This window comes from Chelonoidis abingdonii, chromosome 1 (assembly GCF_003597395.2).
Source record: "Chelonoidis abingdonii isolate Lonesome George chromosome 1, CheloAbing_2.0, whole genome shotgun sequence".
In the NCBI taxonomy this organism is placed as follows: Eukaryota; Metazoa; Chordata; order Testudines; family Testudinidae; genus Chelonoidis; species Chelonoidis abingdonii.
In genome coordinates, this window is record NC_133769.1 from 308,632,104 (window position 1) to 308,655,790 (window position 23,687).

General features: G+C 45.4%; 1 protein-coding gene across 1 annotated transcript; it reads left to right on the forward strand.

Annotated features, from left to right (window-relative positions):
* The first annotated feature begins 8,354 nt into the window (after positions 1-8,354).
* Positions 8,355-23,212, forward strand: CNMD (chondromodulin). Its single transcript, XM_032789148.2, has 7 exons — positions 8,355-8,459; positions 8,695-8,835; positions 12,710-12,850; positions 15,175-15,288; positions 17,333-17,486; positions 19,696-19,904; positions 22,558-23,212. Exons 1-7 carry the CDS (start codon positions 8,388-8,390, stop codon positions 22,771-22,773), a joined length of 1,047 nt encoding a protein of 348 aa, XP_032645039.1. The 5' UTR covers positions 8,355-8,387; the 3' UTR covers positions 22,774-23,212.
* The last annotated feature ends 475 nt before the right edge of the window (positions 23,213-23,687 follow it).

The following is a 23,687-nucleotide window of genomic DNA, read 5'->3' on the forward strand; positions in this document are numbered from 1 at the left end:
AACTCTGCTTCTTCCACAGTGCTGCTGGTCCTGTGTGGCCACAGGGAATCAGGCACAAATTAAATCACTCAGAAGGAGCCACTGATCTTCCAAGTGAAGTTCTCATCCCCCAGAGATTTTTACACAGAAGATGAATATAAGGTGCTTAAAATAAATCTGTTTGTGTAAGGCAGAGTCTAATGGAAGTTCAAGATCAAAGGCTGATATTCTCACATTTTTGCCAAGATATCGGCACACAAGATTTTGGAGTAACAAAATGCTTGCTAATGAGGAAGATCATAACGCTTATTATCAGAACTGACCTGCAACAGCACGTCATCCAAGAAAAGGCCAGACTATGCCCTAGTTTTAAAATCATACATCACACTTTGCTTTTGATCTAATGAGCTGTGATTATGTTTATTTTCAGCACCATCTATGCTTGTTAATATTTTTTTTAAATCTGATTGTTAATGACAGAAATTGACAGCAAGGATCAGCCTGTGTTTAAGAAAAGGGAAAATTCTGATCTAGTCTCTAAGATTCGTTTCTTAACAATATGGTGGCATAATGCCCAATAGCTCTTGAGTTTATTCTTATTTTGGACAACTTGATATTTTTTAAGCTACTGGTCATGGGTGTGATGGGTTCTGAAGAAATGAGAAAAGACAAACATTTGTGCATTTATGGAGCAAGATTCAGAAGACAGAGAGGTTAATTGCGGGGGCCAGATCCTGCTGTCCTTTTGCATACAGAGCTGCAGGCTACAATGGGACTTACAGGCATGGAAGGGTCTAGACTTGGGTGTTTTGGTTGGCTAAGAGCTTAGGCCACGTCTACACTACAGGATAATATCGAATTAGCTAAAATCGGTTTTATAAAACTGATGTTATAAATTCGATTTCATGCAGCCACACAAGGCACAGTAATTCGGCGTTGTGCGTCCATGGTCCGAGGCTAATGTCGATTTCTGAAGCGTTGCATTGTGGGTAGCCTTCCGTAGCTATCCCATAGTTCCCGCAGTCTCCCCCACCCCTTGGAATTCTGGGTTGGATCATTATTGTCACGGGTGGTTCTGGGTAAATGTCATCAGTCATTCCTTCCTCCGGGAAAACATCAGCTGACAATCCTTTCGCGCCGTTTTTCCCTGGATTGCCCTGGCAGACGCCATGCACGGCAAACCATGAGCCCGTTCATGGCTTTTTTTTCTGGCAACGACTGTGTACTGGATGCACGGAAGAGAGAGGCGATACCCAAGTGCGACACAGCAGCAAGTCACTGCTGTTGCATGATAGCATTACTGGTGTTCTGACATCTACTGCAGAGAAAACTGCCAATGATATGACGGTTATCTCTCCTCTCTTGTAACTGCGATGCTGCTATCAGAGTGCCCTGTCTGGAAATCGGCCGGGGCCAATGCATAAAGAAAATTGGGATTGACCTCACTTGCCGACTGAGTCAATCTCTACTTTATGGTTTCTAAAAATAGAGTCAGTTCCTGCAGAATACGGGCAAGTGATGAGAGGACCAGGTCAGACCACAGCTGCTCTGTGTCAGTATTCACAGGGTCCCCTGCAACAACCCACCTGTTGCTTCTCTCCTCCCTCAACCTTCCTGGCTACCGTGCAGGGTCCCCCCCCATTTGTGTCATGAAGTCATAAAGAAGCAGGAATAAAACAGAAGGTTTGTTAGAGATAAAAGGAGGGGAAAGTCAGCCTACCCAGGGCTATGACAGTCCAGGCAGTACAGAATTTTTCTTACACAGGAAGGGAGCGGATGATGAAGCCAGCCCCAGTTGCTATGATGAAGACAGTTACAGCCATTCGTACCATCTACTGGAGTACGGGAGTCATTCCATTTTTACCAGTGCCCCCAGCCCAGGAGCACTCACGGGCTGAGGTTATGACAGATATCAGTCAATGTACATCTACCACCAGGAGGGGAGAGGAGCGGATACGCTCTTCAACGCTGCAGCATCGCGTCTACCAGCAGGCATTCAGTACACATAGGTGACACTGAAAGAAAGTCAAGAGAATGATCTTCCCGTTTTTCACGTGGTGGTGGGGAATGAACCACACGCAAAACATGGTTGAAAACCTACAGACATTGGACCAGCCGAAGAATGCAAATACTTCAGATACTGCCGTGGACGTGGTATAAGCTGAGTCCTCAGTACCCCCCTCCATCCATGAGCGTACCATTTGAGTCTCTGGCTTCCCGGTATCGCTGTCACGCAGCGCTATGTATCCTGAGATTTTTTTTTCAAAACGCTTGGCATTTCGTGTCTGTAACGGAGGCTCTGATACCAACAGCTGTCTCCCATACGCGACAGATCTATACTCCCGTATGGGCCATTGCTGGAGCTCTTTTGGAATTGGAGCTGCATCGCCACCCATGCTGATAAGCTCCACGCTGGCAAAACAGGAAAGTAATTCAAATTTCGTCGGGCTTTTCTGTTTACCTGCCCGCCTGCATCCGAAGTCAGATTGCGTCCAGAGCAGTCTACTGGTGCAGCTGTGGATACCGCCCAGAGGCCAATAAGCGATTCTGTCCACACTAACCGTAATCCGATATGTTAATATCGAATTTAGCGCTACTCCTCTCGTCGGGGTGGAGTACAGAAATCGATTCAAAGAGCCCTTTATATCGATATAAAGGGCGTTGTAGTGTGGACAGGTACAGCGTTAAATCGATTTAACACTTTAAATCGATTTAAACGCGTAGTGTAGACCAGGCCTTAGAAGGATTAGGATGCTGCAGTGCTGTTTGACAGGAGGTTGACTGCGCATGCCATGAAGCTTCTACAGGAGCTGGAGAGATGAGGGGGTTCATCTTCAACTCTGGATCTAAGAGCCACCACAGGCCTCAGCAGCTTTCATTCCTATTGCAAAGTGAATTCTTTTTTACCTTGCCTTTTCTCATATAAACACACAGCACAGTATTCATAGCATAATAAAAGCCCATCCTGCACCCACTATTTTTCTCCATTTGAGCTGATGAAATAGAGTGAAAGAATGAACCACACAAGACAGATCTTAGGCCCTGTCTACGCTGGTAAGTTTCCGTACAGTAAAGCAGCTTTGAGTACTCTAACTCCCGAGGTGTACACACTACCAAGCCACTTAGTGCACAGAAACTGTGCAGTTGCAGTGTTCTTAAAAAAAACCATCCTGACAAGAGGCATAGAGCTTTCTGCGCCAGGGCTACAGTGCTGCGGTGCCAATGTAGACACCGTGGCGATTACGGCACTGCAACTGGCCTCTGGAAGGTGTCCCACAATGCCTGTTCTCACCTCTCTGATCGTCAGTTTGAACTGTACTGCCCTGCCCTCGGGTGACCAACCATAAATTCCTTTGGAATTTTGAAAGTCCCCTTCCTGTTTCCTTGGTGACGCGTGCAGTGGTCTCAGCGCATCTTACTGGGTGTCCATACCTGCGCCGCACACCAGGCGATCTCCCACTTGGAGCAATGCCAAGCTGCCGGACCTCATCGGCAGTTGGGGAGAGGAAGCTGTGCAGTCCCAGCTGCACTCCAGCCATAGGAATTATGATACCTATGGACAGATTTCATGATGCATGACAGAAAGGGGCCATGACCAGGACACATTGCAGTGTAGGGTAAAAGTGAAGGAGCTGCAGAGCGCCTACCACAAGGCGAGGGAGGCAAACTGCCACTCCGGTGCTGCATGCCAGTTCTGTGAAGAGCTGGATGAGATACTTGTGGCAACCCCACCTCCACTGCAAAGGCCCTCGTGGATACTTCATTGGCTTGCATGCCAGTCGACAGTGGACCGAGCCAGGAGGAGGAAATCTTGGACAAAGAAGGGGAGGGGACTCAGAGGCAGAGGATGGCTCAGAGGCCAGAGATGCATGCAGTCAGGAGCTCTTTTCTACCCTGGAGGAGCCTAGCCAGTCACAGCAGTCGGATCTTGGCAAATCGCAAACAGGAGAGGAGCCCCTTGGTAAGGGGATCGGATTTTGGGAATTGCTGATTTGTTGGGGGCAGGAAGGTTGCAGAAATCAGACTTGTCTCCCACCACATGCCTATTCTGAGCAGCAGAAAAGGCTGTTGATAGACTCCCTCACTTCACGGGAATCTCCCTCAAAGATCTCCAGGAAACTCTCATAGAGATACTGGGAAATCCGCTGCTGCAGATTCCAGGATGGAAGCCGCAGGCTTGGAGAGGACCCTCCCTTGATTCACCCTCAGCAGCGAGATAACTTCCATAATGATCACATCCTGTGGAAAGTGTGGGGACAGGAATGATTATCAAGTGTCCCTCACAGAGCCAGACACAAACAAAACCAATTTCAGGAAGAGCCAGATTTAAAAGAGATCACAAATGGGAAAATCTGGAACAGGGATCAGCAACCTTCGGCATGCGGCCCATCAGGGAAATCCGCTGGTGGGCTGGGCCAGTTTGTTTACCTGCAGCGTCCGCAGGTTCAGCCGATCACAGCTCCCACTATCTGCAGTTTGCCATTTCAGGCCAATGGGGCTGTGGGAAGTGATGCGGGCCAAGGGATGTGCTGGCCACTGCTTCCCACAGCCCCCATTGACCTGGAATGGTGAACCACGGCCAGTGGGAGCTGCGATTGGCTGAACCTGTGGACGCTGTAGGTAAACAAACCAGCCCACCAGTGGATTTCCCTCACAGACTGTGTGCCAAAGGTTGCCGATTCCTGCTCTATAAGCTTCTCAACAGGTCTAGCTTGGGTCCGCAATTGTTTTTTTTTTTACTATATACCACTCTATTATTCCCAGTTTATTTTAATCTGTCCCATCCTTTTCCTTCCTACTCATAGAACATGTATGAACATGTATTCTCCTTTGATTAGTGCTTGTCTCTAACATCCTCAGCAGTGGCAATATTGAACATTACTATTATAATCCCCCTGATAAAAAAAATTCCATTATGTACTGGTCCTTATACCACCGTCAGCACTGTAATATCTGAGTGCCTGCAGTAGTGGATTAAGTGATGTGACTAAGAGCATGTCTATGCTGGCAAAATTACAGCACCAGCAGTTACAGCGCCACTCAGAGAACACAGAAGAAAACCCACTGTTTTGTGTTCACACTGACAGCTGCCTGCGCAATTGCATGTTCACACTTGCAACACTTGCAGCGCTATTTGGAGTGGTGCACTCTAGGCAGCTATCCCACAGAGCACCTCTGTCTCTTTTGCCACTAAAACTTGTGGAAAGGCAGAGGGGGTTGCGGGGTGTCCTGGGTCCGGTCCCAGTGCCCTGTGACTCATTGCTTCACATCCCAGAACACCCTGTGCTTCCATCCACATTTGGCGCCATCCTTCAATGGTTTGTGTACTGCACGCTCTGCCTCTTTCAGGCTGCAGGAATGGATCCCAAACTGCTGACCAGTATGCTGCTCGCTCTAACCAACACGTTACGAGTGGCAGTGGAGTTATTCCTTAAACTACAAAGTCAAGAGGAGTGTGACTTTGATCTCGCCACGTGTAGTAGCTGTGACATGAGACTCCTTGTGGCTTTCACGGAAGTGCTGACCACAGTGGAATGCCAATTTTGGGCTTAGGAAACAAGCCCTGAGTGGAGGGATCACATCATGATGCACGTCTGCAATGACGAGCGGTGGCTGCAGAACTTTCGCTTGGGGAAAGTCACATTCATGGGACTGGTGTGATGAGCTCACCCCAGCCCTGTAGCTCAAGGCCACAAGAATGAGAGCTACCCTGTCGTTGGAGAAGCGTGTGGCAATTGCACTGTGGAAGCTGGCTACTCCAGATTGCTACCAATCAGTCACTAACCAGTTTGGAGTGGGGAAGTCGACCGTTGGACTTGTGTTGACGGAAGTGTGCAGGGCCATTAATCACATTCTGCTCCGAAAGACCATGACTCTGGGCAATGTGCATGACATTGTGGGTGGCTTTGCACAAATGGGCTTTCCTAACTGTGGAGGAGCGATAGATGGCACACACATTCCAATTCTGGCACCAGACCACCTAGCCACCAAGTACATTAATCGCAAGGGGTATTTCTCAATGGTTCTCCTGGCGCTTGTGGATCACTGTGGACGTATCACTGACATTACTGCAGGCTGGTCCAGAAAGGTACATGACGCATGCATCTTTTGGACCACTGACGTGTTCAAGAAACTGCAAGCAGGGACTTTCTTCTTGGACCAGAAGATCATGACAGGGGAAATCAAAATGCCCATTGTGATCCTTGGAGACCCCCACCTACCCCTTCATGCTGTGGCTTACCAAGCCATACCCGGGGCAACTTGACAGCAGCAAGAAGCAGTTCAACAACAGGCTGAGCAAGTACAGAATAACCACTGAGTGTGCCTTTGGTCGTTTAAAAGCCTGCTGGTGCTGCCTCTGTGGGAAGCTAGACCTGGCCAATGGCAATATTCATATGCTTATGGCTGTGTGCTGTACACTTCATAATATTTGTGAAGGGAAGGATGAAAGCTTCACTCGGGGCTGGACCGCAGAGGCTCAGTGCCTGGAGGCTGAGTTTGAACAGCCAGAGACCAGGTCTACTAGAAGGGTGCAGCGCGGGGCCATAAGGATCAGAGATGCCTTGAGGCAGCAATTTGAGGTTGAAAGCTAGTAATATTTGTTGCTATGCTCGGGATTGCAGAGCTCATAATGCTAGGAGGTGAGAGGTGATTGATGCACATGATGCAAGAAGGGGCCTTAACATAATTGCATGGAGATGGGGGAAGAAAAGGTATCAAGAGGAAGAGGCATCCTGTGATGGCTACAGATTTGTGTATGTCCAGGGATCATACCCAACCTTCTCCTTTGGAGTACATTGCAGTGGGTGGTGTACTTCAGCAGGGCCAAACTCAAAGGGATGGGTGTTGAGCAAAGTGGATAGTGACAGTCCACACTGCTGGATTGTTAAGAGGGAGGAGTGGAATGCTGTGGGTGGAGAGTGGAGCCAGGAGTTTGATAACAGTGTCTTGGCGCCAGGGGAATGGTGGGGAGCGCATGGGAAAGCTGAGCTTGGAGCATGGAGCTGCTCGGTTTAAAGAGCTAGTATTGCCTGGAGTGTGTCCACTTGGTGCTCCATACCATTTAAGAGCCACTCCATGGCTTCTTTCTGGTGTGGTGCATTCTCGTTTTGGTCCTTCTTCTCGCTGTCCTGCCACTCCTTCAATTTCTGTTTCTCAGTGGCGGAGTGCATCATAATCTCATGGAGAAAGTCCTCCTTAGTCTTAGTTCTTCATGGCCGCTTTTTAATTCTGCGCAGCCGTTCTGCCGCCGATAAGGAAAGCCGGCCTCCCAAGGTCATCCCTGTGAAGTTTAAATGCAACATTTTACAGAAGCAGTATTGTCTGCAACACAGACAACACTGATTCAGTGCTTTAAAACACAGCCTGTGCTCACCACCTGTCACAACTGGCTGACCCCAGGCAAGCACACATGAGCCATAAGACCCCCCAAAATGGTAGTAGCTGCAGGGGCAGTGTGAATCACTCTTCCCAGACCCTGCTGTACGCTGCAGGCATCCCAGAGCCCTTTGAATCCCGGCCGTGGCTGAGATTTAAAGGGCTCAGAGCTCCATGCGGGCAGCCCAGAGCCCTTTGAATCCCAGCTGTGGCTGAGATTTAACGGGCTCAGAGCTCCATGCGGGCAGCCCAGAGCCCTTTGAATCCCAGCTGTGGCTGAGATTGGCGGGCTGGGGCCGGGATTTAAAGGGCTCAGAGCTCCTGGTGCCCCTAGCCCTTTAATTTGCCCCTGAGGGCTTCCAGTCACCTCTTCAGCTGGGAGCCCCCGCTTGATTTAAAATAAAGTATCACTTCCCCTCCCCCAACCTTCCTTTTTGGCCCACAGCTGGTTTTGGCCCTCAGCTGTTTTCTTTGGAATAATGTGGCCCTCGCCGCTTTACGAGTTGTGCAGGCCTGCCCTAAGGTTTCTCCACCGCTGAGGCTTGCCAAGCAGCCACAGGTGGCAGAGCCGTGCCAGGCATAAGCGGACTAAGCAGTTGCTTAGGACTCCAAGCAGCTCCAGGGGACCCCTGGTAATGATTAGTATGTGCTCTGCGGAGAGCGTTTCTCACATATTCCTGCTTAGGGCCCCCAATGGGCTGGGCACTGGAGGCAGGCCAGCTATGTGCGGGCTCCCGAGAGCACCTGGCAGTGCGAGCCAGGACCCCCACACTTTAGTGGCTTTCTCTTGCGCGCGAGAGTTGCACTGCCCGGCGGACGGCAGCGGCCCGGCGAATGGGCTGAAACCGGGCTGGGGTTGAGGCCGGTCGCTCCGGCCCCGCAGGGCAGCAGCGCTCAAAGGGGACCATTGTATCCCGAGCCGGGCTGGGGCGGGGAGGGGAGGCGCGCCTGGGGGCGGGGAGGGGCTGTGTGCAGCCGAGCCTGGCCGCGGGGGCCACAGGAGCTCCGGGTCCATACGTGCGCGGGCAGCCATGGCCGAGAAAGCGGAGAAAGTGCCCATCGCCCTGGCGGGGCCGGAGGACGTGGAGCGGAGCCTGCCGCCTGTAAGTACCCGGGCACAGCGAGTCCCGCCCCGCGCTCAGCGCCAGCTGCCTGGCTGGGCAGGTCACGGCTCTGGTGAGGGCGGGAAAGTGGCGGGCTAGAGCGGGGTGCGGTGGGGTCCGGCTGAGGGGGGGCGTTTGCTGCTTTCCTAGCCCGCCCGGCCCGCGGCTGAGCCCCGGGGGCAGCCGGGCTCTGAGGCGAGCGGGCTCCTGGGCTGCCTGTCCCCCTTTGCTGCAGGCCTACACGGCGGTGCCGGTGAAACCCTCCAGCCCCGGGCGGCTGCTGAAGATCGGGGCCGTGGTGCTCATCGCCGGAGCCCTGCTGCTCCTGTGCGGGGCCATCGGAGCCTTCTGCTTCTGGAAGGGGAGCGACCGGCACGTGAGTGGCTGGCGCGCGTCGCAGGGGAGGCGGGCGGGCCGGCCGAGCGGACCTGGTGGGGAGCCCGCCGCAGGTTCCCTGGCTGAGAGTCCGGCGGGGCTCAGTGGTTCCTCTGGCTGCACCGCTGTGAAAAGCTCCCCCCAGGCACCCCAGCGGGAGTGAGCAGGACAACAGCCCGCACAGTGCCTGGGGGGAGGGAGTCCCTGGGTAGCATCCTGCGGAGGAGCTTGTGGGGAAAGTTGGCTGTGGCAGTGCCGGTCCCTGAGATCTCCTTGACCATTTAGGTTGAGAAACAGGGGACTAGCGCATCTGTGGCTAGTTTAAGACGTGTGGGCTATACTCTTGCTCAGTTTGAGAGTTAAGATCCAGAACTTCAGCTACAAAACGTGATCAGAATTCTAAACAAGCCATTCTCCCCCCACCTGCCATCCAGAGTGCTTGGTAAATGTTCTAAAGTGGTTGGAGCATAGAAAATATAGGGGAACAACAATCAGAAAGATCAGTCTTGGAGTAGTGGAAACTGGGTCACCTACTTAAGAGTGTTGCTAACTGGAACAGGCAATAATTAAACAGAGGTGGGCAGGAGGTGTCAATTCCAACAGTAAACTCATCTGTAAACTCAGTAAACTCATCATCCACATGCATCCAAGGAAGCAGGTTTTCACCCACAAAAGCTCATGCTCCGATACATCTGTTAGTCTATAAGGTGCCACAGGACTCTTTGCTGCTTTTCAGATCCAGACTAACCCGGCTACCCCTCTGATAGTAAACTTGTCTGTTTACCAAGCAGGATTCTTGTAGCCTTGTAAGAACCTATTGCTTCATGGAAGTTTTTAAATCTGGTTTAAAGTCAGGTCCGGGATGAACTGAGTGAAACAGAGACAAGAATTATGAACCCGAGTATTTACATTTTGGAAACAGACATTTATCTATTAAACCAATTTTTAAATTAACTGCTTGAATTTAATGAGAATCACAATCACACTGGCAACCTTTCTTGACTGGTTGCCAAGTTCTGTAAGTAGCATACCTTCCCCCCTCCCCCTATACCTCAGTATAAAAATTCTTTCCTGTCCATTTGGTATAGCATGATGGAAGCTGATTTTAGGAATAAACATAAAGTGTATCCTTGGGATCACAGACAAAAGCTACATTTACTTTTGCTCATAAATCTTCACTGTTTCGCCCCATCCTTTACCAGGAGATTCACATAATAAGCAAATTCCAAGCATCGGGACAAAATGGTGGTGAAAGAAATGCCACATCATCCAAATGCTGATTGCAGATCATACTTTGACACTTAAATATGTGGTGCACCAGGCTATATTTAATCTATTCATAGGTTTCATTAAGGACCAACAATATTTCACTATGTACCTAGTAGTTTAAATGTGTGCTGAACATGGACACGAGCTCATAGTATATTAGTTGCAAAATGATTTAAAAAAATCTTGATAACTTATATTTGGGTGGAGAGAACTTTTCTGAACTTCGGTTACATGACAAAATACTGCATCAAAAGGGACAGAGATGGAAACTGGGGTTTTAGTTTAAAGAAACAAACTTTCAAAGTGTAGTGATCATCAGAATAATTTTAAATATTATCTTTCCTTTATGTTTTCAAAGATTTTTATAATATGAAATGCCAGATTATGTGAATTTGAGTTTCATTTGCTCATCAGTGACAAGGAGAATGAGTCTCATTGAATTTACCAAGGAGCCTGTTCTGCACTCCTGGCTGCAGCAAGACTCCTATTTACTTTAGCAGGAGCCTTGTCTGAGTAAGAAGTGCAGAATCGGTCCCTTAATTTGTAGGTAAAGTGTTTCAATATGATATATATTTTAGCCTGCAGGATACAACTGCTTGACATTTCATTATTTTTTAAAGACAATTTATAGCAAACCTAAAATCCAGAGAGAGAAAAAAAAGTTACAGTAAAAGCTATGTTATCCAGCGCTTTACCAGCTGTAAAGCTCTAGAAACCGGCATTTCTGATATCTCCCAATACAAATCTTCAATAGAGTTGCCAGATGTCCGGTTGACTCGGGGCTGGCAGGCTCCGTACCAGACTCCAGCAGGGATATGTGGCTCTCTGGAAGAGGCAACATATCCCTGCTGCTGTTAGGCAGAGGAACAGCCACAGTGGCTCCGTGCACTGTCCCTGCCCTGCCCCACCCTGAGTGCTGGCTCCGCAGCTCCCATTGGCTGGGAATCGAGGTCAGCAGGAGGTGCATGGGCAGCACCTGTGTGCTGAGGCAGTGCACAGAGCCGCCTGGCTGCGCCTCCTCTAGGAGCAGCAGGGGCATGTTGCTACTTGCAGGGAGCTGCCCGAGATGAGCGCTGCCCAGATCCAGCACCTCAAAACCCCTCCTGTGTCTCAACCCCCAACCCCTCCTGCACCCAAACTCCCTCCCTTCATATAACTCTTAGTTAACTGGAATTTTTGACTACTGGCACTCCCCGTTCCCCCAACATGCTGGATAACACAGCTTTTCCTGTACATAGTAAGAAGATAGGCTGCTTCAGGACACAGCATAAGACTCATTTGCTTTTCTAGGTTTTTGAAAAGGGAGAGGGGCCTGAATTTGTAGATTGGCCATAGAATGTGTATGGTGTTAATAGTCCAGTTTGCACTGATGGTTTTGATAAATAGATAGCAGATCAATCACAGGACAGAGTCTCATTTTTTGGTCTGTTTAGTTTCACAATACTTCCATTATTTTAGTGTATATGTGCTTTTTGTTCAAGTAGATGCATTAAAAATACCTTACTAGTAAGTGGGATTTTTTTCCCATTTCAGGAAACTGATAGTAATGCCATCATTTAAGAAATGAATCTTTTTTTAAAAAAGAGTAGAGTGTATTCTGATTGGTACAGAAATAGATAAAATGTCAATCTTAAACTGCAGAGTCAACACCCAATTGAGAAGAATGGGGATATTAAGCTATTGTTTCAAACTGCCCTCAGACTCAGGAAGGCAACACTTTGTTGATTCACATTTGGAAGGTTTTCTTTGTAACCATAAGACACATGATTTTTTTTAAATTAAAAAAACTTGAATTTTACTGCAACGAATGGGGCTCACAAAAAAGTGTTATCATCTTATACCAGCTCAGTCTATATACTTTGGATATGGAATTAAGTACTATCTATATAGGCCAAATTTTGCATTCCTCATGCAAGAATTCAGTGGAAGTCTTGGATGTATGAATAATACAGGATTGAGTCTCTATTTGTAAAAGACAACCAATTACCTTTAGCATTTTTTCCCTAACAAAGAGTTGCAAGCAGAAAAAATTGATTTCTAGACTATATTGTGAACTTTATTGAAACTGTTTATATACAGACGTTTTAAGAATAAAAGTAAACTCCTTGTGTTGGTACTTATGGAAGTATTGATATTTAAACAAAGCTCACTCCATTCAGAGACAACCACGTGCCGCTTGCTACATTCAAGAGACTCTCGTTCTAAGTTCCTGTATGGTATCAAACATCTCCAAGCAAGAATGAGTTCCAAACTAAGGAGTACAGTGGGGATGCCCTCTGCGGGAAATCAGCTCCTTCTGATCCTCCCATACAATATGATTTAGACAGTTCCTAAACCCCATGTAACCTTGGAACCAAATTATTCTACATTCAGTGCGTATGGATGTAAAGCTGTCAGGACTGATATTGCCTGAAACCATCAATGTCTGTTTATTAATATGATCTTGACTGCTGGGGATTCTGTAATAAAAGTGTAAGGTTAAAAGTGTATGGATAAAAGCTAGTAATCTGAAGGGGGACATGACAATCAGATTGGCACCAGACTTGTTCTTGATAAAAGCTAGGAAGATACAAAAATGTGTGTTAATGTTCTTTATTCAATTACAGATTTACAATGTCCATTATACTATGAGTATTAATGGAAAAGTACAAGAGGGATCAATGGAAATAGATTCTGGGAACAACCTAGAGACCTTTAAAACTGGAAGTGGAAATGAAGAGGCTATAGAAGTTCATGATTTCCAGATAGTAAGTACATTTGACAGGTCTTGCAGATAAGACATTTTCCAGTGTTGGATTCTAAAGATACGTCTACACTGCAATTAAAACCCCATGGCTGGCCTGTACCAGTTGATTCGGGCTCTGGCTGAGAGGCTGTTTAACTGTGATGTAGACGTTCAGGCTCAGGCTGGAGCCAAGGCTCTAGGAGCCCTGTGAGGTGGGATGGTCCCAGACCTCAGGCTGCAGCCCACACCCGAACATCTGTACTCCAGTTAAACAGCTCCTTAGCCTGAGCCCAAGTCAGCTGTCCCGGGCCAACCATGGGATTTTAATTGCCATGCAGACATACCCTAAGAAGGGGCCCAGTCCTACACCTATTGAAGTCAATGGCAAAACTCCCATTGACTTCAAAGGGAGCAAGGTTGAGCCCTAAGTGAGGTAAAGGCAGCATCTAGAACAAAAGAAACCATTACCTCCAAGTAGGGTTGGTGAGGGAAACAATGTGGGTCTTTTTGGCCCTGTCCCTCCCACTCTATTGGTACCATGAACGAGGCGGAGGTAACTGGGCCTCCTTGCTTTTGCACAGGCCCGGGGAGATCCATGCATACACACGTGGGATGCATAACCCCCACATCATCTGAAAGCTGCTCTGCAGCCCCTTGTAGAACTTGTAGTAACTCAACCTTACAACTTTTTTGGCAACTAAATTAAAACGCTGATGATAAATCTCTTGTCATTTGCCTTCACTATTCCACATGGGCACAGAAGTCCCAGCTCAGTGGAGAGTCCATGAATTCTTCCATCCTTGAACCCTCATGCCAAATATGAGCTGCTGGGTAAGTGCAGCTAAAAAAATCCACCACAGACCCCAGAGCAATTGTGACATCTAGGTTGATGAGTGTGGGGGAAAAAACTAGCACCAAAAAATACCTGCCTTTGGTTATTAAGGGCCAAGGGTCAAGCTCCAGGAAAGTAAATGGACCAAGCCAGTTAGGTTTTGAGCCTACAAAAAGTGTAAGCAGGGAAGAATACCCAGGAGACAGAGAAGTACCTGCTGCAAATGCCATATACACTAGGCTCATATGCCAACTTATCCTAGAGTTCCTATTTACACATTTGCAGCAATAAACTTCTAAGCTAGGCAGAGCTGTGAGGTGGAGATGGCTAGGTTATGTATATCACTAAGGTAAAGAAAGTCTCCATATTTTAAGTGATGCTTTGATCATTGGAGCAGGACCATAAAACAAGGCCAGGGTGACCATTTTACGAAAACAGCCTGCATCCTGGGTGACAGGAAGGTATCTCAGAAACATATCTTGACTATCCCAAAGTGGCAGAACTACATCCTGGGGGTTTTAAAAAAAGAATTACCCCAATGACATTGCATATATCCATCAATAGTCAGCAGAAGAGCTCCTGTCATGCTGTACCTTGTACATAAAGATCTGTTCAACTATTTCCTCTGAAGTGAAGTAGAACAAAATGGTGGATAGGACGAGACAATTGCTGAATCAAACCCACATGGCAGCACAGAAAATGCTACATTTGAGTTGGAGAGAGAAGATTTAAGAAAGGCTACCCTGTAGTTACCATATATCAATGAATGATCTCTAATGTCAATATGTTTGAAATACAGAGACTTTTTGGGTCATTTAGTTAGGATTAGAAACAGTTATTACAACAACACTGGAATTCTGTCTTGGTTCTCATTTCATTATGAACTTCTGTGCATAAAAAGCATCACAGTATAGAAAAAAATCAAAGTTATATGTCCAAACTTAGGCACATACATCCATATCTGTGGCGCCTACTATTAAAGCTATGAAAATCATGTCCAGAGGTCTGTCTAGACTAGGAAAAAGTTACTAGGTTACAACACAAATGGCTACCATGATTTTAAGGATGTTAAACTGCATCAATATTAGGTGCTAAGTGATGTGTCAAATCATGTTGGCTAACTCCTTTTTTCCTAGTTTAGACATGCCCTCTCCAGTAGAAGTTGCAGATGCTCAGCACCTCTGAAACTTGGGCCACTTCTTTGGGTGCCTAAATTAGGTGCCTTCATTTAGGAATTCAAGATTAAAATTTCACCTGGTTTTTTAAAATTTTTACAGCTAAAATAGTCATACAACAGAATTTGGGTCAATTTCTGAGTTGACTCTTATTTTTAAAAAATCAAAAAACATGTTTTATTGTCAGTTTTTGGTTGTTTTTTTAAAAACCAGGAACTCCGAAGTCCCCATGTTCAGTAAATACCTTAATGTTACGTCAACAGAGTTTATATTGGGGTGTTTTTTTTAAGCAATTGGGTGACATGTCCATGCATGTAACCATAAAAGGTCTATTTTTAGGGAATAACTGGAATCCGTTTTGCTGGAGGAGAGAAATGCTACATTAAAGCACAAGCTAAAGCTCACATCCCTGATGTCAATACCATGACTAAAGAAAGCCTCTCGTTTGATCTGGTAGGGAGCAATTTTAAAAAAATACTTAACAAAAATGTCAAATCATCTAGTAGGTCTTTTGGGGTCCTGGAAGGGAGGAGGGCGTGCTTCTGGCAGGCACTGATGAGCACTGCTTCTACTGTTGGGATGGGTTGCATGAGAGAGACTGTAAATGTCTAAGACTCACCGAAAATCATCCCCCCACCAAAACTTCTGCCTCATCATCAGGACAGGAGAAAATCATGGTGAACAAAAATTGCAGAACCTCCAAAATGAGGATGTCCCAACTCTGCCTATTTGCTGTAAACTAGAATATGCAGTAATACATAATTGTTTACTTAAAAAAGAAAGAGAAAATTCTCTAAAACTAACAAGGAAGGTGCCCCGGTTCAAATCCAAAGTCCACTGAAGTCAGTGGGAATATTTCCAGTGACTTCAGCAGGCTTTGGATCAGCCCCCAGAGGTAAGTACTGAGATCATCTCTACCCTCCCTCATTATCTTAAGGACGTATGGACTGCATGGCCTAATTAGAATAATTTAATATAATTAAGCACAGGCAATTTTTCTTTTTATTAAAAAATAAAAGGACGTTACGTTCATCCAGTATTAAATTTCTACTGATGAAAAACATTTGGAGTCAGGTTTGCAAAGTTAAGGTTCCAATACAAGATTAACTTGGTCACATTACAGATGTGTAGTATGTTCTGTTCCTACTTTCTGTGTAATTTTTTAAAGATGTATTATATTAATTTTGCTGTTTCTGTCATAAAACATGCATCAAATAGATGGGATGGGCAACCCAATGCAACTTAATGCTACTGTTAGAACATTAAACTTTTTTGCTGCCTAATTTTTCTGATTAAATGTGCAACTGTATTGTTGCATTAGTCTTTTTTAATTATTTATAGTAAAAAAAAATTTAACTAACTTGTTTCTGGTCTAATATATATTTGACCAATACTGAATAGAAAATGGTAAATTTAAGTAAGTTTATAGCTACCTAAAGTACATTTGCCCACAAATTTGGGGTGATTTCATTTAAGATAAACAACGGGATTCTTTTTATCTTCAAATGTTAGCTCCAGTTAAGTTATTTCAGATGCTGGAAAAAGCCCAAGTGGGAGAATATAAATGATGTGCTGCTCTCACTGGATAGTGAATTCAGATGACTCAAGACATTCTACAAAAATCAATAAATACATTAAAGGAACAACTTGGCAAAATAAATTGATCTAGTGGGTTATCAATTCAAATATCAGATACTTATATGGATGGAATTCAGAAGTTTTACTTTAAAATCATATTGATTTTTTTGATGAACAAGACTTTTTAAAGATGTTTCACTGCTGCTAAGAAATAGCTAACATGTTTTATGTAAAATAATACTTTGAACTAACAAGTATAAAGAATAAATCACTGGCATTTTCCTACATTACTTTGAAGATTCGAACCCCAAACCTGCAGGGTACACTTCAAAATGAAGGCTTCTTTAACTTCTAGCTTTTGGGCAATTGATTTGCTATTATTGAACAAGACCTTTAGTCAGACCCTCATGTTAACTTAAAATTGTAGCTGTATGCAAACTAAAATTCTCAGGAATACGTCTATTATGGAAATACCTTAACATTTATATGAATTCAGAACAATGCAAGCAAACATACTTTAAAAATTATGGGCCAGATTCTTAGCTGATATAAATCAATATAGTTGTTCTGAAGCCAGTGGATCTACACCAATGTACACCAGCTGAGAATCTGGTCCTGTGGGCTGACTAGTAGCCCCATTAAAGGCAGCAGAGGTGATATCCTGGTAGTTTTGCAATTGATTGCAGTGGTGACAGAATTTCACCCCAGGAGTCTTTCCACTGATTTCAATTGGAACAAGATTTGGCTGCGTGCATGTAGTACACAAACCAAAGTAGCACTCTTTGGAACAACATTTCATATCAGTTCCAAGTTAAGCTTCTGTGTTTGGCATTTGGCTATTAACAGAAAGCTGCATCTACAGAATACACAGGACCCTGTTCATTGAACTAACAATGGATTTTATGCTGCCTACTTACAGGAAGACGAAATTATGCCAGTTAAATTTGATGAAAATTCCCTTATCTGGGTGGCTGCAGATCAGCCTGTAAAGGATAACAGTTTCCTAAGTTCCCAAATTTTAGAGCTTTGTGGAGATCTTCCTATTTTCTGGCTTCGACCAACATATCCAAAAGGTAATTTTTCTTTCACTTGAACAAACACTACCCTTTTTCCACCCGTCCAGTAAATGTATGCCAGCAGGGTGTCTAGCCATTAGAGCTGCACAGTTGTGGACCCCATTGCTGGTGCTGAACCCCCACCCGTCTCAGTACATGGGGAATGCTGAGGTCCCCATGTGGAGCTATTCAGTCTGGGCTTCCCCCCAAACAGTCCCACCACACGACTTCAGTGGAGAAGAGGGCTGAAGGGTTTAACACCTCAGGGATGGTCAGGGATGGAGATGGGACATTGGACAGAGCTCTGAGGTGACACTGCACATTCTCTCTCTCAGGTGGCTGGCTGACTGGTTCTTGCTCACATCCTCAGGATCTAACCAATCACCCCTATGTGGAGTTGTGAAGGAATTTTCCCCCAGGGCAGAATGGCAATGACCCTGGGAGTGGGGTAGGGGGTTAACCTTCCTCTGCCATGTGTGGGTGCTAATCACTTCCCATGATTATCTGGGTATATCTCACTTAATCATTTACCATCATGGAGGCTTTGGGCACTGGCTACATCTGTGGCACATAGTAAAGTAGGACCCCATTTATCTGAGCCTCCATTATCCAGCTGTCTGTATTAACCAGACCACCAGCTGCCCAGGGCTGACAGTGGCAGGGCTCAGGCTCTCAGCCCCAGGTTTGGGCTGTCAGCCATGGGCATGGCAACAGCCTGAGCCCTGCCATGAGCGAGGCTAATGGATGTAGCCCCACCACCCATTCTCCAGTTTATCCAGATTTTTGGTTATTCGATCTGACCCTGGTCCCAATTAGATTGGATAACCGGAGTTCCACTGTAGTCTAATCTCCTGTGGGCTGTAATAGTTTGGTCTTATTTGGGTTGGTGGGTGTAGTGTGTAGGTGCTGGGTGGTGATGGTGGCCTGTGATACACAGGAAATCAGGCTGGATGAATTAGTCGTCCTTTCTGGCCCTAAACTCTATGACATCTAACTTTCTAGGATTTGAAGGTGGCCTGTGGGGGACTGAGGTCATATACTTTGATAGGGAGACCTTGTGAGATTGGCGAGGTAGGGCTGGCAGCATAAGCGGATTTGGGCAGGGAATGTGATGCTATACAGGAGGCAAGGAGTAGTGTTCAGGCACTTGCCAGGGAGATTAGGGAGAGGGCCCTCATTTAGTCCAAGGGAGGGAGCAGGAGCTGTGAAGGAGGGAAGGGATTCCTCCTGAAGGGCTAGAGGAAGAGGACAAAAGTAACCAGAGAAGAATTTGCTGCTCCTCCTTAGTTCTCTAAGGGTATATCGACACAGGAGCTGTGGGCTGTACTTCTCAGCTCGGGTAGCCATCTGTGCACTAGCTCTGCTCAAGCCGCTGCCTAAAAATGGCAGCGTGGCCACTGCAGCATGGGCAGCAGCTCAGGCTAGCTGCATGAATATGTAGCCAAGGGAGGGGGGGGGCAGGACTGGACTCGGATGGCTAACCCAAGATGTTGCGGCCAAATTGCTATTTTTAGTATGCTAGTTTGAGCAGAGCTTGCGTATGTTCATCTGTCCGAGCTGGGAATTACACTTCCCAGCTGCTCTGTAGACGTACCCAGAGATTTACTACTGATATACAAAAAACAGACTAGAAAAGTGAAATAAGTGGCAATGTTGACTATTTTGGGGATGAGAGTTGCTAATATTTTTTCATGACTAATGGGATCCAAATTTGCTTGATTAAAATTTTCCACTGTTTTCCTGTGGCCTTGCACAAGGCCATTATGCATCAAAAGAGTATTGTCAAAGTTGCCCATGAGTATTTTAAACCATGTTTACAATCAGGTCCTTTGGAGCTGGACGCAAGTCTGTCTCCTTCCAAATGTTTCTTTTTCTATCAAAAATGCACTAATGACATGAAGATAGTTGCTCTGGTTGAGTGCTGGTGTCGCTATTTATTTCTTTTAGCATTACTGGCCACTCACTGGGTCCAGAGGCCCTTCTCCCAGCCTGTTCTTTGGGCCAGCCACCCATTTGTTTGGGGAAAAAAGACAAATCTCTCACACATACACACAGAATTATATAGACTGTGTATGAAATAGGTGGAAAGACAAGTAGCTCCCATTTGAAGCCTATTAATCTTAGCAGTACTGCTACGCAATCCCACTTTCACAAAGGGATAATAAAATATAGTTCTTTGGAAGACATATTTTAAAACACCTATGTACTCCTGTGACTGTTTTTGCAGAAAACCAGAGAAAGAAGCGTGAAATCAAGAGAAAAATACGTCAAGCTCAATCAAACTTTGATCTGGACCAAGTTGAAGCTACTGCTGACATCGTAAATACCAGGTCACCTACTACCCAGCCTGTTCAAAAACCAGAACGCCAATCTAATGCCACTGGTCCCAGTGAGCAAGATTCTAATTCAACCTTTAATCCAGAAAATCCGTATCATGTGAGTACATATAGATTTGATTTAGAATTCCCTTCAGAGCATTTGATTTTGCAGGTAGGTGTGAAACTTTATTAAGTACTCATTTCTAGATACCTATCCATTTCAAATGGACTTCAAAAATAATTATAAACACCAATTTGTCGATTTAAACTTTCCTTCAATAGTGCAGCCATTTAAAAATTCCACTCACCAGAAGCAACTGGAATATAGATTTTGTTATCATTAGTCCTAAAAATATGGAGAAGTAGATGCTGTGCTTAGGCTGGTGAATTTAAGATAATTTTGTAAGACTGCTGTAGTGAGTTCAGTTTAATACTGAAAACTATATACATCTGATACAGATAATGTATTACCATAACTACAGCAAATTTAATCTGCCTTAGGCAAATAGTTGACACTGATCATTAACTGATAAAAAGAAAACAGTAAAAATGCAGAGTCAGCTAGCTAGAAACTAGGTTCTTCATGAAACGTGTGTGTGTGTGTGAGAGAGACAGAGAGAACGCGTGCAACTGTTTGGATAAAATGCATTCTGACTAGCCACACCTGCAAGGGGACAAGTACTGTTACCACTGAATTCAATAGAAATTTTGCCTCTGATTTTTCAGAGTTCAGGATCAGGCCAAACATGTCTGTCCTGGAAACTGTGGTTGTCAGACAGTTCACACAGCCATTTCTGGCAACCTGCAGAATGGAATCTTTTTAAAACAATGCAGTGAAAGAACCTAGGGGGAAAATGGGTCCAAGACAGAGTCTTATTTTCTCTCACATATGAAGAGGTTAACAGAATGAACATGTGAAGAGTCCCATTTCCCCAAGCCCATCACTGTACTGCAAAACAATTAACTGTACAGTGAGCCACTTCCACTCTACTGCACCATCATCAGACAATTTACAGCACTATTTGGTACAGCAGGGATAAAGTTATTTTAATAGAATGTTGTCACAAGATCAATGTCTCCTGCTTTGAAAATAAGTCATACCTTTGTCCTGACATTTATGTAACAGCAGGAGATCATTATCCCGTAACAGTGTTCTACTCAGCTGACATTGCTTAAGTAGGCTTAAGCTAATCACTCCAAGTAAAGTAGAACTAAATTGACTTTATTTCTTATGAATTCAGTTAGTAAAAGTAGCATTGGCCCCAAAAGCAGCACCAGAACTAAACCCTGCAACTGAAGGGGAGGAACTATCTGCCATACAGATAGACAATAGGGTCTGAGAGGTAGAGCCATTATCCCTCTGGAGAGTGGGAGCAGTAAAGCTGGTGTAGGATCCTGCACAGCTCTCTCTGACAGTCTTCCTGCCAGTGGGAACCTGTGTTACCCCAAAAACAGATTTTAGGTGCCCCCTCCCTCCCTGAGTAGCTCACCTAATGCCCCCTTCTGCGTTTACCAAAAGCTCCCTCAAAACAGTCCACCAGTTAACCAATCTGTTTTCATCAGGCATGGGTCTCCCAGGTGGCTAAGGAAATAACTGGAGGACAGGGATACAGCCTGCTGATAAATGATTGACACAAGCAGTAGTCTTTCTGAAGCAAAGCATCCCTTTATTAGTGCAAACACAAATCCTTAACACAGTAACACAGATCCTCCACAACACAGGCTAAGCACCCCAACCCACAGTAATATACAGTTAACATGATCCTAAGTGGTTGTGCCCCACTTCAGATGGCCAGTCTTCCACAGGTCACTGCAGCCAACAGGTCTCATCTTTCTCTGGTCTCCGGTTCTTCTCTCTCTCCCCCTGTGTGTCAGTCTCTACACTCCTTGCATCTCTTTTCCTCAGCTTTCTGTGTCTCTGACACTCTTTACATACTCTGCTGACAGGCTTGATTGACAGTTGTTTTGCTTACTTTTGCTAATATTTTCCTGTCAGAGTTCTGCAGCCCACATTGCACCATTGTTTCTCATGTACCCAGTCTCATCATCAACAACTGCAAGGTAAATTTAATCTGAATATCTGGAAAGCCAACAGTAATAGGCTGTGGAACAATTCTCTTGGGAAAGAGGTGGAAGGTCTGTCACTTGGGACTTACTTAAAATTAGACTGGCTAGAACAGGGATCGGCAACCTTTAGCACATGGCTCGGGCCAGGCTTGTTCGTTTACCTGCCACGTCTGCAGGTTCGGCTGATCACGGCTCCTACTGGCCGCAGTTCACCACTTCAGGCCAATGGGGGCTGCGGGAAATAGGTCCGGCCCGCCAGGGTGCTTACCCTGGCAAGCCGCTTGCCAAAGATTGATGGTCCCTGGACTAGAACATTAGACAATGTAAAGTAGAGTACAGTCCTGCACATATAGGCAGATGGACTGGATAACCCAGGTCTTTTCCATTTCTTACTACTGTAACTCAAATGTTACTGTTATTAAGCTCTCCATAATTAAAGCTTTCACCAAAAGCTGGGAAAGTAAAATAATGAAACTCAGACAGCCTGATTCCCCGTTGTGTTCCTCTAGTATTATAATGGAGAGTCCAGTGTAGATGTGCAATAATGCAGTGGTGAATCAGGCCACTGAAAGCCTGGCCCTCTTGAAGTCAACAGGAGTTTTGCTATTGACTTCAATAGGAGCAGTATTTCACCTGTCATCTTTTACGGGGATAATGTGAATGAGGGAACTCCATCTCCTCTCATTTTGTATTTTACATTTCAGCAACTTGAAGGTGAAGGGATGACTTTTGACCCAATGCTGGACCATGAAGGTGTGTGCTGCATTGAATGTAGACGAAGTTACACACAATGCCAGAGAATTTGTGAACCTCTCATGGGCTATTACCCATGGCCCTATAACTACCAAGGATGTCGTTCTGCCTGCCGAATTATTATGCCCTGCAGCTGGTGGGTTGCCCGTATCTTGGGTGTCGTGTGAGATGGAGCGTTCAGATCGCTGATTAAATAAGCAGGAACCCGACAAACTGATAAAAGACTACAGCCAAAGCCACGTTACCAATCTCAGCTTTTAAAACACTAAGTGTATGTTAATGTATCAAAATGAGGTCAGTCATTCTAGATGTAAATAAAACCTTTAATTAATATTTCATTAGCTTTACAAATGCTGAGCATAACTTGTATTCTTCTGGCAAACTGTACACTAAAACCTACTGAATGTGGAATTTAAGACTCCCCAAAACAGATTATAGTAACTGTGCTTATGATTTAGTTGAGCAGTGTAGACACTTGCTTATAAATTCAAATTCAGCATCTCATGACAGAGACCTCTGTTCTGAAATAAATGTGAAAATTTACATCCAATTAGGTGACCAGCTAAACTTGTGCTCTTGGGAGAACCTTTCAACCATGTAGCTCACTTAAATCAATCACAAGTGAAGTTGCTCCCTGTTGGTGTTCGTACAGCATTCCCAGATCATTATGAACAGTTATAGACCAATTACAGCATACCTTTCCCAAAAAGCTGCCCCGGGGGATGGCGGAATGTGCATATTATGTCAGAATCAAAATCAAATGGCAAGAAAAAGGGGCTGCTGAATGGAATGTTCATGGTGAAGAAACCAAAATGCATTGTGCGTTAGCACTTCAGAGTAGCCCTAGTGTCAAAAATCCGGTATCATTGGTACACAGCTGACACTTGTTAGACAGTAAGACTATTAGAAGGTAATTACACATAGCTGTAGAACAAATAGCCTCAAGGCACGGTATAATCAGAACCCACAACAGCCACTATATGCATACATCCACAAACGATCAACATTCAGGGCCATGCTCTGAGCCCTTTATCCTTCCTCGGGGAGCAGTTTCTCACACAAGTAGTTCCATTGGCTTCAG

What these genes read in the sequence shown, in the direction of transcription:
- CNMD (XM_032789148.2), top strand. Translation starts at nt 8,388, where the DNA reads ATGGCCGAGAAAGCGGAGAAAGTGCCCATCGCCCTGGCGGGGCCGGAG. An exon ending in TGGAGCGGAGCCTGCCGCCT is followed by an intron (nt 8,460 to 8,694) that starts GTAAGTACCCGG and finishes CCTTTGCTGCAG; the next exon opens with GCCTACACGGCGGTGCCGGT. An exon ending in AAGTTCATGATTTCCAGATA is followed by an intron (nt 12,851 to 15,174) that starts GTAAGTACATTT and finishes GTCTATTTTTAG; the next exon opens with GGAATAACTGGAATCCGTTT.